Source organism: Cynoglossus semilaevis, chromosome 16 (genome assembly GCF_000523025.1).
Source record: "Cynoglossus semilaevis isolate Cse_v1.0 chromosome 16, Cse_v1.0, whole genome shotgun sequence".
Taxonomy (NCBI): domain Eukaryota; kingdom Metazoa; phylum Chordata; class Actinopteri; order Pleuronectiformes; family Cynoglossidae; genus Cynoglossus; species Cynoglossus semilaevis.
In genome coordinates, this window is record NC_024322.1 from 8,183,954 (window position 1) to 8,198,342 (window position 14,389).

The 14,389-nt window shown below is 41.5% G+C and overlaps 2 protein-coding genes across 9 annotated transcripts in view; both read right to left on the minus strand.

The window, feature by feature from the left end:
- The window catches only part of LOC103391949 (LIM domain only protein 7), a 58,416-nt gene that overhangs the window by 14,327 nt on the left and 29,700 nt on the right, over positions 1–14,389 (minus strand). For 7 of the 8 annotated variants that reach the window (XM_017039787.2, XM_017039782.2, XM_017039778.2 and 4 more), the window contains exons 6-13: positions 13,208–13,321; positions 11,470–11,719; positions 10,000–10,249; positions 4,089–4,121; positions 3,450–3,564; positions 2,269–2,408; positions 840–1,536; positions 47–319 (exon numbers count right to left, since the gene is read on the minus strand). In XM_017039787.2, coding sequence (XP_016895276.1) covers positions 47–319; positions 840–1,536; positions 2,269–2,408; positions 3,450–3,564; positions 4,089–4,121; positions 10,000–10,249; positions 11,470–11,719; positions 13,208–13,321 — 1,872 coding nt within the window. The remainder of the gene's footprint in view (positions 1–46; positions 320–839; positions 1,537–2,268; positions 2,409–3,449; positions 3,565–4,088; positions 4,122–9,999; positions 10,250–11,469; positions 11,720–13,207; positions 13,322–14,389) is intronic. The other variant, XM_017039780.2, reaches the window with a different exon arrangement.
- Positions 3,625–9,993, minus strand: LOC107989779 (LIM domain only protein 7-like). Its single transcript, XM_017039811.2, has 3 exons — positions 8,579–9,993; positions 7,847–7,993; positions 3,625–6,912 (listed from the first exon to the last, which is right to left on the minus strand). Exons 1-3 carry the CDS (start codon positions 8,971–8,973, stop codon positions 6,117–6,119), a joined length of 1,338 nt encoding a protein of 445 aa, XP_016895300.2. The 5' UTR covers positions 8,974–9,993; the 3' UTR covers positions 3,625–6,116.

Genomic DNA, 14,389 nt, shown 5'->3' on the forward strand with positions numbered 1-14,389 from the left:
AAACTGTTTTTTTAAATTACAACAAACATTTTGGCAAACTTTCTACCTGTTTGTTTTGTGTGTCTGGAGCAGCAGTGACTGGAGCTGCACTCTTGACGCTCTGAGTGGAGACCACAGTCTGCGTGGAGGTGACACTCTTCACTCCGCTCCCATTCCACTGCTGCTGCTCTTCCTCCTCCTCCTCTTCATCCTCACTGCTGTGGGCTGAGCTGGACTGGGCCTCGTCCTCAGAGGTCATGAATGCATGGTAGCGACTCGGAACCGATGTCTTTTTGGAAGTGTTCACGTCACCGTTGACTCGCTTGTAGGAATCATCCATCTGATGAAGAGTCGAAATGATACAGGTTGAAAAAGGAACAGTAGAATTCTGTTTTTATAAAATGTGTTGAAATAATAAATGCATTAAGGTATTTAAATATCGATTATCTTCTTGATTTAATTGTAATAAACAGATCTGTCAAAAAGGTAAAAATGCTGATTAGCATCTGAAGCCAATCAGCATTACAAAAGCACTGCCCCCATTCATTATTTATACAGTTATCAGATGGTACAGTTGGCAAAACTACTAATAATACTTAAGTTGGTACAACCACAGTGCCTACTGCTCAAATGTATGTTCTTTTTAAGTATTTTTGTTAACTTCCTGCTATTTAGACAAACTATGTAAGGGCTAATATCCTGCTATCTTAGAGTAATCTATCTAAGAGTTAAAATAAAGTAACAATTTTCAAGTTTAAGGCACTTTATTTATGCTTGAAATTCATGGGCCTCCAAGCAGCTCCACAAAGCCTGTTAAAGACTATCATCTGTGCTCTGCTGTGGCATGATCCAATACTCACGGTAGAGGCTCGGGAAAGTGAGCTGAGCCGACTGGACTGGGTCCCAAAAGGCTTTGGTGCGATGACTGAGGTTATACGTGCGCTATCTGATCTCTGGTAGCTCCTGGGGAGGGAGGCAGAAACCTGAGACACTGCAGGAGGTTTGGCTTCCATGGAGCTGAGAGGGGGAGAAGGCTTTATTTGTTGCTGTTGTTTAGAAAAAGCACCAGAAGAGGGGGCCTCCAGCTCGGTCTGCTTGGCCCACATTGAGCGCCTGGGCTCTGAAACCCTCTGCACGGAGCTAAAGGAGTCGGTGACTATCTTGGTCACCTCCTCGGTCCTGGTTGTTTTCTTATCTTCAGAGAGTAGCCTCCTTTCAGGGGGTGCAGCTGCAGCAAGCTGAGACCTGCGGGTGGAGGTGATGAGGCCTGGAGTGATGGAAGTGTTGGTTGTTGTGGTGATGTTGGTCTCTGTACGACTGTCTACAGCGTTCACTGTCTGTGTAGGCTGAGGAGAAGCAGCGCGGCCACGAGCTGGAGCAGCCGTAGGAGGTTCCTCTTCTTTCAGCGAAGGCTCAGAAGAAAAGTAGGAAGTGTCAATAGTGTAGCTCCTTGCAGGAAGGGTTCGGGTGCGAGGGGAGATGACAGGTCTCTCAAATACGTCGTCGTTGTCTGTGTAAGAGAGCGATGCAAGACGACTGCCTGTGGCTTTACTTTCTCTGAGGGTGTGGACATGAGGAAACACAATCAGATAGGCAAAAAAAAATCCAAGGAGTAACAACATTAAAGTCCTAACAGGTAAAGAGAGCCAATGACTGAAGAGATCACTGTGTACTGGTCCAGTTTGAGTCAAGTCCCCAAGGTTTTAGATCAGTGTCCAAGACACCAATCAGGACATGTAGGTTTTAGGTCCAAGCTCATGTCACAGGAGAAGGAGGGTTACATCTCTAAAAAAAACTCAATTTTTTTTTTTTTGCGTTTAACTTTAGCTGACTGTACCTTTCCACAATTAATCATATTATTAATCATCAAGTTTCTCAGGAAAGTTCATGTGGAGTTCAAGTTTTTTCCTTTTTAGCAAAAATAGCTTAAGAGGCTTAAACTGTTTTTGAAATGTGGCAACGGTGAAAAATGGAAAAAATGTAAGGATGGAAAAAATGTATCAAGCCATAAACAGCTAAGCAGAACTATGACGCAGAAAAAGCTATCACCTAGCCAAAAATAGCTTGATGAGGGTCACAGGTTGAAAAGCAGTCTTAAGGTCATGACTTTGTTAAATGTTCACACCATCTACAGAGACATTTGTCATTATCTGCTACATCAACTGTGTACCTGAAGAACATCTCCTTCCTCCTTAAGACAAACTACAGGTTTAAATCTGAGAGTAAAATGATATAAAACAGTAAAATGATTCAGATAAAGTTACTGTCTTGTCTGTAAATCTCTCCTACCTCTCCTCTTGCATCTCCTTGAAGGTCTTAGACCTTCTGCTGTTGCCAAAAGTGATCTGCTCTATCTTCTCACGCTCCTCTTTCTTCTTCACAATGTCAGAGTTGACGCTCTTGCGCCTGGTCTTCCATTTGCTCAAGGCCTGCGGAGAAAGAGAACCCACGTTACATCACAGCAGGTCATGCATCGCTTCAAACCTGTTCAGCTCAGATTCTAGATAAACCCAACAGTGTTGGTGGTGTTGGGCTGCATGAATGAGTCACTGTACAGAGGAGTGGAGGGGCCACAGACAGAAAAAAAGGAAAAAGTCTTCACTCTGAAGGTGTTCTATTTGTGTCCTCCAAGCTCCTCCTGCCTCCACTCTCCTGTGGATTAGGGACTGTGTGACCTAAATGCTGTTTTATTCTGGTTCCACCATTTTGACATGACACTAATAAAAGTTCTGATAAACACACGGCTGTCTTGGCTGCTGTCGTACATGAAGCTACACGTATGTCCTTTGAATTATTATTGTTTTGACTTGACAAAGCTAAGCATCTGTAGCTAAAATAGAGAATGGATGATTCAAGTTGTACGTGAGTAGATTCACTTTAACTACTGCAGTATAATTTAGCCCTACAGTACGTGCCAAACTCATCTTTACTTGTGGTAACTGTTATCTAAAGCTAATTTTTATTACAAACTCATATTAATACTGAACAGTAGTTCATGAACAGTCTGACAGATCTAACAACATTTGAGCAGATCCTTTTTTTTACATTTTAATATAAACATTTATACATAATACATTAATACACTAATACACTACATTTTCATATGTATTTAAGACTTGCACAGAAATGTCCAAGTTGGTTTTGGTTTAATGTCCTCCTCTGTAATACTTTGAAAGTCTATTTTTACTAAGCAGTCTAATTCCACACCACTTACAGTGATTGTCCTATCAAGGGAATTCAATCTGTCATGATATTTACAGCATGTGTTGTTTCCTGACTTGAACAATGCGAACTATAAATCAGAACGAGCAGCAGCTTCAGTGCCTTGGGATTTGGGCTTCCACACCGTGTTGTAACGACTGTTCACACAACTGCGAAACACGTTCAGTACAATAATCCTGCCAGTGTTTGGTTGTTGTTTGGTTGTTCAGCTCATGTCGTGTTCAAACAGGTCCTCCACTGGTACTCACATCCTCCCAGACATCATCATTTGCCTTCTGCTGCTCACGGAACTTCTCCATCTCTTCGTAGCTGAGCTGCCGTAAGATGGATGGATTAACAGGGAGGTCACTGGTGGATTTACTCCTGTGGAGGAAGAGGAAATCGTAACAGAATCTGAGACAGCAGGTACAGCTGAGGTTCATGGAACCCTTGGAAGTGATTATAAATATTGTCCGATGTTAAAGCTGAAATAAGAACGAAAAAAAGAACAGTCTTCATCCACGTGTTAGTTTGCACCACAGTTTCCTTGTTAGTAATGAAAATCAAAGCATTTCCCTCCATGCAGACGATCAACGCCTATGAAAAGCCTAACTTACTGTTTCACTTCACCATCAGTTTGTTATGACCGGACACACAGTACAGTTTGGGGAGATGACCCAGCTAACTGCTATTGTCCTCATCCTACTGTTTTTGTCCTCAGAGCTTTGTGGACTTACAGCCCCTCACCTCACCGCCCCACGCTCCACCCTGAACCTCAACACAATGCAGGTTGTCGCATGTCAGCATTTAGTAGTTAGTGTGTGGAAAAACAGAGACGACAAAAGCAGGAGTCGGTGAGTGTACCAGGCCATGAGTAAATGAGGTGCCACATTCCCAGATCGACTCACCCATCGTCCGTACTCTCCTCAGTTTGGTTGTTTCTAGAAAACCAAAAAAAAACCACAGACAAACAAAATCAAATCTCTGCAGGGTTTTTTTTTTATTCCGGGATGAGACCAAACCTTGACGAGGGACGCAGTAGGGATTAAATATTTCTTCGTGTCATATGAAGCTGATACATTCTTTTTGTTAAAATTACAGCAACAATAAAAACGTCGCTGTTAGAAACCCCTTTCTCATATATTCTGTAAATAAAATAAAATAAAAGTCATAGTGTCAGTAATGTAGTAAATGTTTGGTGTATTGGCTCTATGCTGCCCTCTGTCTGGATTGTTCTGTTTTTGTTTTGTTCTCACAACATTTTTGGGTTAAAGTCCTAGGGAGAGAAAATCAGTAGGGGGCAGTGTTGACCCAAAGGTTTAGAGCTCTTGTCTAAACCTATAGTAGACACGAGTTGCAGGGTGAAGGTCAGCTTCACATCCATGCCTCCAAGAAAACAATTATAGGATATAGTAGACTATAGTAGTAGGATATAGTAGTAGTAAAATTATAGATAAAAATATATGATATGTATGACAAAATGTTAAAAATAATATAATTGTTAAATAAAAAGAAAAATATTAGGGTGGAAATACTTATCAGAAATTTATCCAAAATGATCAAAAACTGAATATAGAATTTAGTCATTCAGTCTGGTTTGCCCAAAAAGAGAACCATTTTAATAATTAATAATAATTATTATTAATTATTAAATTGAGGGGACCAATACATAACGGTAAATAATCATGAGTTTATAATAGTTTTATTGATTGATTGACTCAGGTTTAAGTTTACTGTCAAAGAGCAGCACAGAAACCAGACTGTGTTCATTTTTGAGAATCTAAAAACATTACTGAGACATTGTTGGAGAAAGTCCATTCATATTTTAATAGATGGCTGCTCTTGTTTGTTCTGTTTTCAAATGAGGATAAAGTTCAAGGTGTACGGAGGAGAAGAATGCCTTCAGTGAAGTCTCACCTCTCCTCTCCCTAAAGTCTGACCCAGGAGGTGTGTGGACATGAACGTCTCCCAAAACAATGTGGCCTTTCTACAAACTGCGGCATGATGTCAGACGGAGCGGGACTCAGCATATGGACGTGAAGTAAATCCAGATGGGCTCGACGGTGGTTTAAATGCCTGCTTTGTTGAATGCCTGTATGTCTGTGTAAATGTGCAAACACTGCTCCGTAGATTTGTGTCCCGGTTTCTATGGAGTCCACATGTCACACCCTCGTTCTAAGCCCTTGGGAATTTCTATAGGTCTGATGCTGGAATCAACAGGACTGTTGTGCATGATGGTACATGATGTGTCTGGATGTTACTCAGTATTTCCACACTGCCGTGTTGCTGCTGCCGCTGCACTCTGAGCTTCACACGTCAGTGTGGAGTTCCCGCGTGCTGAGGAAAACAGTCAGTACTCTGGTCAAAGTCGTGTTGCTGTAGTGTGGAAGTTCAACAAATGGTCAGTCTGACGCAAAGCTTCATCACTAACGCAGCTTCACTTTTTTATTATATGACATGTTTTAGACAAACTAGTCAGATATGGACAGAAAAACAACGTACAATCCAGAATTCACAGACAATGCGATTGATGAAATTTGCGATGAAATCACACTTTAAAAAAGCAATTCATCCGGAAAATGCTGCCTATGTAGTGACGCAGTGGAAGTAGATCATAACTACGAAGGCAACTTTGTTTCGAATGAGTTATTTCTCAATCCATTTATAACATCAATTCAAGTGAGCCAACAAATCAGGTTCCTTTGGCTACAATCCATCTTCACTAATGTCAGTTTTGTTTATTGTGGTACAGACATAAAGAGCTTCTGCAAACAAAAGGCAACTTTATATCAATGTCCTGGACTTGATTAACATGTGCTCTGTGATTCAGTTATTAAACCAGGGAAGATGAACTATCCTTTAAATAAAAATGAAAGACAGTAACAGAACACTCTGTCAGAGTAAAGTTGAAGCAGCAGGCACTACTAAATCTGGTTCTACAGCTTAAGAGCAGCAAGCATTTCAACCATTCGCTTTTTCTTATATCTGATCTGACTGGCTTCTCTGATCTCCTGCCACTTCTGCAGGTCACTGTCACTACAAGAAGAAGGCAACGACGGAGTCATCATCATTTGAATTGCCGACGGGCTCTGATCAGAGCAACTCCCAAACTTACGGACCAACATGTCATCTGTTTTTGGACGCATCTCTTTCAGAACACGGTTTTCTTTATTTAAGGAGACTCTGTGGGTCAGAGGACACGGTGGACACAGGAGTCTGGCTTTGAGATCTGGAGGCAGAGACCAAGGTTCTGGGATAGGCATGGGTGCGTAGTTGTCGGGGGCTCCGGAGAGTGGTCTTTGTCGCTGAGTCTGCTCAGTTTTTTCCTTGCGGTACACCACGTCGTCCTGCTCTATGTTGGGATATTCATCCTCCTCGGCGTCTTCGCGTCCTGGCTGTTGGGTGATAATGTTGAGCTGTGGCTCAGACGTGTAGCGACGACGCCTTTTACACAGCTGTGTTTTTGTCATAGCCATGTCTGTGTTGGGGTGGAAGGCCAGAGTCCGCCTGGCAAACATGTCGTCATTCTCCATGTGAGGGGACATACTGTCATAATCAAAGGGATCTGGGGGTTCCCGGGGGTCGTTGCGGCCCAGGAGATGCCACCTCTCACCTTTGATGAGCTTAGGGCCTGAGGCAGGGTCCACAGGGGCAAACTCTAGCTGGGCAGGCCCGAAAAGAGTGGGCTGTAAGATGGGTAACTGTGGGGGAGAGTGTGCTTGGATGTGAGGGCTGCAGGTTGGGCAAAAGAAGAGAAAAAAGGGCAGAGAGGTGATGAGTGCGTGCATGTGAATGGAATGACAGATCAGAGAGAGGAGAAGGTAAAGAAGACAGCAAGGCTCCACTGATGTGATTTTAATGATCAAAATCAGATGGTTTTTTTTTAAATCACACCGCTATCAAATAAGCTGTGATAAAGTAGAAGATGCTGAGACGCAGCCTGTTTCTACAGAAGTCAATTCAAGCAAGTTAGAGCAACTGCAGCAGCTTATATATATATATATATATATATATATATGTTTAGGTATCGTTAGTATATTAAAAATCAGCTGTTCATAAAGGATGCAGTCAAATCAAGTGGATGTAGGAAGTGTATAATGAAAGTCAGAATGTTTACTTCTTAATAAAAGCTTATTTTGTGTACATTTAAATTGAAAACAAACAGTCCTGTTACATCAATTTCATCTTTTGATTCATTTAATTAAAAATCTTAATCAGCTTGATTAAGGTTTTGTGTAAAACAAATGTGCTTGAAATCTGTGTTTGTGCAACTTTTGTGCATCTTATTTATTCTTTCTATGTTTAGCCTTGCCCTCTGTTCTCATCTCTGTTGTTTCCTATTTTTCCCGGTTAAGCCGAAGAGGTTTACGGAAAAAACTATTCCTGATGATGCTTTTCCTGGATTTCCTTTTTGCAAGAAAAGACTTCTTGTGTGACACTCCCTACGAATGAAAACTTTGAGAAACAATAAATACTTGTTTGTTTTTCAATCGAAATTGACAAATTGTAGGTCTCATCAAGGAGAAAACGTTCCAAAATATGAAACTTTGCATCATGTTTATATGAAAATATAGACTTCTACATCCGTTGTTTGTGCTCCTTTAGAACCCAAATGTTTTAGGACATCCCTTTATTGTCATTGTCATTATCATGCAGCCGTATCGACCTTTTCCCCACAATGAGGGTTGCAGGAGCCGAGGCCCTGTGTGAGTGGGAGTGAAAGGGGGAGGGGCCGCAGGAAGGAGGGGCAGAGGAGGTGCGTGGACCGGAGTCACAGTCAGAATCGTCTGAGGAAGAGCTTGTCTTCTTACAGCTACAGAGGGAAGAGGGCAGAGGAGGGAAAGACGGGAACGAGTAGTAGGGACAGAGAAAGAAAAGAGAGGATAGTTTTAATTTCAAGTGTGGAAGCTGAACGGGAACACAAGTCAGAAGAGCAGAATTAAGACAGGAAGCAGTTTAGTAGAAATCGGTGTGTGTGGGTAAGACCTGAGCCTGATACAGTCTCACACTGTATGTCAGTAGGAAACCGTTTCCATCTGTTGAACATTAGAAAAGGTTCTATAATGATTTGCTACATTTTAGCCTTTTGGTGTCAAAAGGACAGCTCTCTTTTTCTATTTTTATTGAAATTATAACATTAATATAATATATAATAATAATAATATCAAAAAATATTAATTTTAGATTTAAATTATATATATATAATTTTTCTATAAATAAACTGTATACATGAATGTACATAAGTGAAAGTAGAGCAGTGTTTATTTGTCAAATACCATAAAAAAACAGATGCGTCTCTAGTCTTACACACACACACCACAGCCGTAGAGTACAGCAGGTGATCTAAGGTAGAGTGTGTGTGTGTGACAATGTCCTGTGTTCTTAGGCCCGCACACACCTGAAGCCTTGCATTTTTCTGTACCAGGGTCTCCTCTGAGATCCCAGTTTGATCTTCTGTACGTGATCGTCTTCCTCAGGCGTCCAAAACTTTGGCAAAAACTTGTCATACGGTACGTTGGCGGCAGGTTGCGGTGTGACACTGATCTTACGGCTGTAGAGATCATCCTGGACAGGGTCAGCATAGCCCACGTCGTCTTCTTCGTCGTCAGAGTCATCGTAAATCTCTCTGAACAGGCTGTCAGTGCGCACGGCTCGGTGGTGGTCCACCTTCGCGGGGCTGTGCCGAGGGTTCGGCAATTCCTCGGTGTTGACGCTGCTGCTGCTCACAAGAGACAGCCAAGCACAGGTGTGAATAAACAGCAGTACGAAAAAGTCACGCAGAGGGGAGAACATTCCAGGAGCACAACAGCTTCACATGAGATGACGGAGGGATTGGATTAGGAAACCAGTGCAAGCTCTAAACCAAACGGCAGGCTCAGAAAAAAACGCAGATGGAGCAAATGATGGCACGTCACAGCAAAACTTCAAACTGCAAAAACACAACGCAACCAACAAAAAAAATAAAAAAACACAACCAAACCCAGGACGAAGCACTGTTAACTGCATCACACCACACCACAAATCTTTCTCATGGTTACCATCAACCATGCAAACTGAAGGTAACAAAGGCATCAAGTCTGGTGTCGTTAAGCAGGCAAATCAAATCACAATGAAGCCTCTGGTTCTCTGACCTGGCGCAGGTCACATTCTGCTGAGCGGTCACACTGGGAGCCATTTTGACCTTGGTCCAGGGGCCACCCTCAGCTCCCCTTACACCCATCAGAGGGCTGATGGGAAGGGCATAATTGGTGGGGGGAACCAGGGGTGAGCTGTGGAAGCGTCTACTAGCCAAGTCATCCAATACCAGATCTGGATCCGGTCGGTCTACGTCAGATTCACTGCCACTGTCATACTCATAAGCCCACTGCAGGGGAGCCGCAGGCAAAGCACTCTGGGATGTTTGACTGTTTCCACAGCAACCAGTGGAAAGCGCTGTTTCCCTGCCGTGGTTGAGCCAAAATGAAGCGCAAGGCCATCAACCATTCACAGACAACAACAACAGCACCAACAGTGATGGAGAAGACAACGTCAAACAACAGCCAGTGTCTACAAACCCACACCTCCTAAAACTGCAACAACTGACAAGAATGTCAAAGTCTGGTCACGCCCTTGAACCTTAATCTAACTGACGTATAAATTCATGTTCAAAGGCGTTACCACACCACAGCTTTTACTTTTTGACACTTTTTTTTTTTGAAACGTGTACCAATTTTTTTTTTAAATCAGGTTTGTAATTTTGAGCACAAACTTTAGATGAATTATAAAAACCAGCCAGGAAAATGGATTCAAATGGATCCAAATTATGTGTTGGACCAGTACCTGGTGAGGGTCCCGTCCTCCTCAGTGTAGATGGGATTTGCCCAACTGCGCCGATTATCCTCATTTCGTTCGGCCCGTTTCTTCCTCAGAGGAGGAGGGATGTACCCTGACGATTTGTCTTTGGTGGGCAGGAACTGGTTGAACTGGGTGGTGGTCTTGGGTGCGATGACGGCCGAGCGGCGGTAACTGATGTTGTCCTTGCTGTCAGCCATCCTGTGTTCAGAGTCTGCTTCCGGGTCACTGCAACAGCCTGGAATCATAGAGAGATCAGAAGACTTAATGGACAAACAGAGAGAGAGAAGTTTGATCGTTTACAAGGAAAAAAAAGGGTTAGGAGAGAGAAGATGGAGGGGAGTGTGTTGTGTTTTCTGGCAGGACTTTAAAGAGTGCAGAGTCAGAGGTGAGGACATTCCTCCGTCCTCATTTACAAGCTGGTGTGGACGACTGTGGAATGTCCCACTACTGTCTCTGTATAGAGAACTGGGCTTGAACTGCCATCAGTGACAAGAACTCTTTTAAACTGAACTTGACTTCTGTCATCGACAAGACACGAGTTCTTTACAGTTTACAGTGTTGTGTTAAGGTCTAACTGGAGGTCAACACTAACAACCACCAGACAAAATAAACTTAGCAGAAATAGACCAACCGGTCACTTCATTGGGGACATACTGTATCTGTGTTACCACTGTGATCCATTCCAGCCTTCAGAACAGCCTCACTATCCTATCCCTAGTCCAGATGCAGAGGTCAAGGCTCTGTCTTAACCCAGGGTTAAACATGTGTTTTTGCATTAACTAAATTAAATTAACTCCCAGGTTAAAACCTCATGATCATAATAATAGGTTTCGGTTCCAGTTGACTTCATAAGACCTTGGTTATTATGCCAAAAATGTCAGCGCCTGCCTCCATTTGATTATTTTTGGCATCTCATATTTATTTTGTTCATGACCTCTCCACAGTCCTGACATTCTTTCTCATGTCCACAGCAGCTGTTTGTTCCAAAAACACTTCTGTTATCTAACGCTGTTAACTATAATATTGTCTGTATTTATTGGGATTGAAACAAAGAGACTGAAAAATATGCTCTATGGTCATTCCACCAATATTAAAACAACAGACGTGATGTTCAGAGTGGAACTTGCCTGAACACAAACCGCATATATTGTATTTTTAAAACACACCACTAGATGGAGATAGGTGTTTGTTTTCATGAGTGGGAGTGAACTTTAGGGTTCTTGTGAAGCATATTTAGCCAGTTCAAATATTTGAAGTTCTTCACAGAGATAGTGGTATAACGTGAATGTGGAAAAGCTTTAATGGTCACAGATTTACCAGCTGGGTCGAAGGTAAACATCCATAAAACAAGAGCGCAAAGTTTTAAATGTTTGAATGGGAGAAAAAAAGACCGGGTTAGAAAGTTTATATGACTGTGATTATATGAATCATCATTAAACATATAAAGTCTCCTACCCTCACTGCTGCCTTTAAGAGTGGTATCAGAGGAGATACTGTGAGGTCTGGAACCTAAAGAGTCCAAACTGTCCAGGGAGTCGTCTCTCCTGTGTCCACTGCCGCTGCCACCGCTGCTGCAGCTGCTCCGTCCTCCTTCTCCTCCTACTTCTCTGAGCTGGCAGATCTCCTCTCGCTCTGAGTACCAACTATCACCAAAACCACTGTCTCGGACACTGCTGCCTTTCTGAGTGGCCGACTCGTGCAGAGCCTTGTCACATAAACAGAAAGAAAAACAAATAAGAGCACGGCCGAGGAGATTCAAATTAAACACAGCATTTAACACTTGGCTGTGAGTTGTACTGTTGTTGTGTTTAGATATATTGTACAGTAGAGCTTAACGCCAGAGCTGTATATGTCAATGTCTGGGCTTTATAAAGATCAACAGAGGTTTCTCTAAACTAAGAACAAAACTAAAGCCTTAGGAAAAGAGATTAGTCAAATGATGAATAACAGCTAACCAAAATTAAACCTTTTAATTGAACCTTTTTAAAAGGTATACAAAGATATAGCTAATAGTGATAAACTTTTAGATAAGACATCAGGAAAACTGAAAGTTAAAACGTTTGCTGAAGGATGACAAAGTTTGACCAAGATTGAAATTCTAAAATATAACAAAGGAGAAAGCTAAAGTAAGAAAAAGGAAATTTTAAAACCAATTGTGGAATATCTAAACGATGCAATTATCTTAAACATTCAAAGAAAAGGTTGGCATCATTTGTATTTAGATGGATAAAAAATGGCTAAAAGCTTTGCTTCCAAGTCAGATTTTCCTAGACCTTCCCATGCTAGCAGATTCAACAAGTTCAAACACAAACACTTCACTCTCTAGGGTCTATAAGTGAAAAGGCCTGCTGGACTTTCACTGGATTAACCTCATTGTTTTCTATTCACTGCCATTTCTGTCCAAACAAACAGAGCAAGGATCCAGGCGTCTCTGACAGTCGATGACTGTGTTTGTTTACAGCACGGAAACAATGTCACTGCACATAAACACACAGCCTGTGACCAGCAGGGACACAAACAACAAAGCCAAAGTTGTCAGCCACCGTAAAGTTAAAATCATTTTCAGATCTGTAATCCACTGCCTCCTACTAGACAATACAAGTCCACAAACTAAACCCAGACTTGGCCACTGTTCCACTGAACTTAGATTACAGTGGCTGAATGAACAAGACGTGCAGTAATCAAGTGCTATTACTGTAAAGTCCCAGCAGTCAGATGAATTATAGAGGACTCCCACGCCACTAACTATAAATCTGAGTGAAAACAAAGTGCCAAATCCAACATGGGCATGAGTAGAGGATAAGGAAACAAGATTTGAAGAAAGTGTGCACCATCGATGTTTCTGTTGTTCACTGTTTGAAACTGTGCCCTGTGGTGTAAACATGACTAAAATAGCCCAGTCAAGGGATCAGGTCATTTTTGACTTGGAGCACATATTTGGTTTTAGTGGTCAGCGACCTGTGACCTCCAGCCAGAGTCCAAATACCAGAGGGATACAGGGATAATTACACAGAGAAAAAAATACTTTTTATTTATGCTATTTATTCTTTCTGGAAAAGGAAAGTTAGACTTTTGTTACAGGGTTCATACAGCAGTGATGTGCAGGCTCACAGCTGAGCCACAGAGGTGACTAAATATTTCAAAAAGTCTTTAACCAAATATGTTCTGTTGAGGATGTTTTTGTTGATTGTACCTTGTACAGTGCTGTCCCTAATAATCCCTCAAAGGCCTTGAAGTTCAGGTAAGGCCCATCATAGAAACTGTCACACTGAGCTCTTCTGCCAAGCCAGTAAATAGTGATCAGCACCTGGAAAGGGGAAAAAATGAAAGAAAGAAAACATCAGATTACTGATGACAATCCAAATTACTGAAATAAAATATACAAAAATACATAGAGAAATCAAAATGTAACCACACAATGCTAATAATTGGCTAACGGATAATAAAAAAATATAGAAATATTGGCACACATTTCAGCTGGCTCGAATAGTTTTCCAAAAAACAAAACTGTACATTAGTCTTAAGATATTGTCCATTCAAATTAGCCAAGACTGCTAAAACCAAATGCCAAAACTAGCACCAAAACCAAACAAAAAAACAAAAACAAAATAACCAGGAATGACTACAAGGTAATTTAGCAATATATATCATTCTTACAATTGTAGCAAAAACGTCAAAGGGTTAAATATATAAACTGATTAACAGTTGCAGCCGCTCGTTGTTGTTGCTGCAGTTCAACATTCATGCTGGTCCCCCATTACAACATCAAACTGGCATCTCAGCACTTTAATGTCACGCAGACACAGAAAGGTGATGACTGCTCGTGAAGATATATACGGGAAAAAACAATCATGAAGCTGTGATGAGAGACACGGCATCTCCTGCAATTATTTTAATTACATTTGAAATGTAACAGCTTTGATCTGTGAGTCTGGTTATAAATGCTTTTCAGGAACATTTAATACTAAGCCTCAGGCCTCACAACTGTCAACCCAGGAAAAAAAGAAACCTTAACCTAAAGGTACAAATAAAAATAAGAGGTGAAACCACTGTCACATTTTACAAATCGTAGGTAAAATGTCCAGCTAGGCTTCCATAGACAGCTGTCATAGCTTTCCCCATGTGACTTTATCACAGTTTGTGGATGATAAGTTAGTTATGGTTAGCTTTTAGCTCAGGCAACTACTAGCTCTTATTCTTCAAACTAACTTTAAGGTATATTCACCCTCTTCTTTACCTGTTACATAGACTTTGATGGTTTTTTTTAGGCAATTTTAAGATATTTTGCTGCACATTATAAATACATAGGACTGTACTTAACCCATGTCTCTGACTTGATCTTGGCAAACTACTGGCTATGGGCAGCCAGTTTGAA

Coding starts and splice junctions, on each gene's coding strand:
- LOC107989779 (XM_017039811.2), bottom strand. CDS start 8,973: ATGTTCTCCCCTCTGCGTGACTTTTTCGTACTGCTGTTTATTCACACC. Junction 7,994..8,578: donor AGAAAAATGCAAGGCTTCAG/GTGTGTGCGGGC, acceptor TTCCCTCTGTAG/CTGTAAGAAGACAAGCTCTT. Junction 6,913..7,846: donor ACCCTCATTGTGGGGAAAAG/GTCGATACGGCT, acceptor CCCAACCTGCAG/CCCTCACATCCAAGCACACT.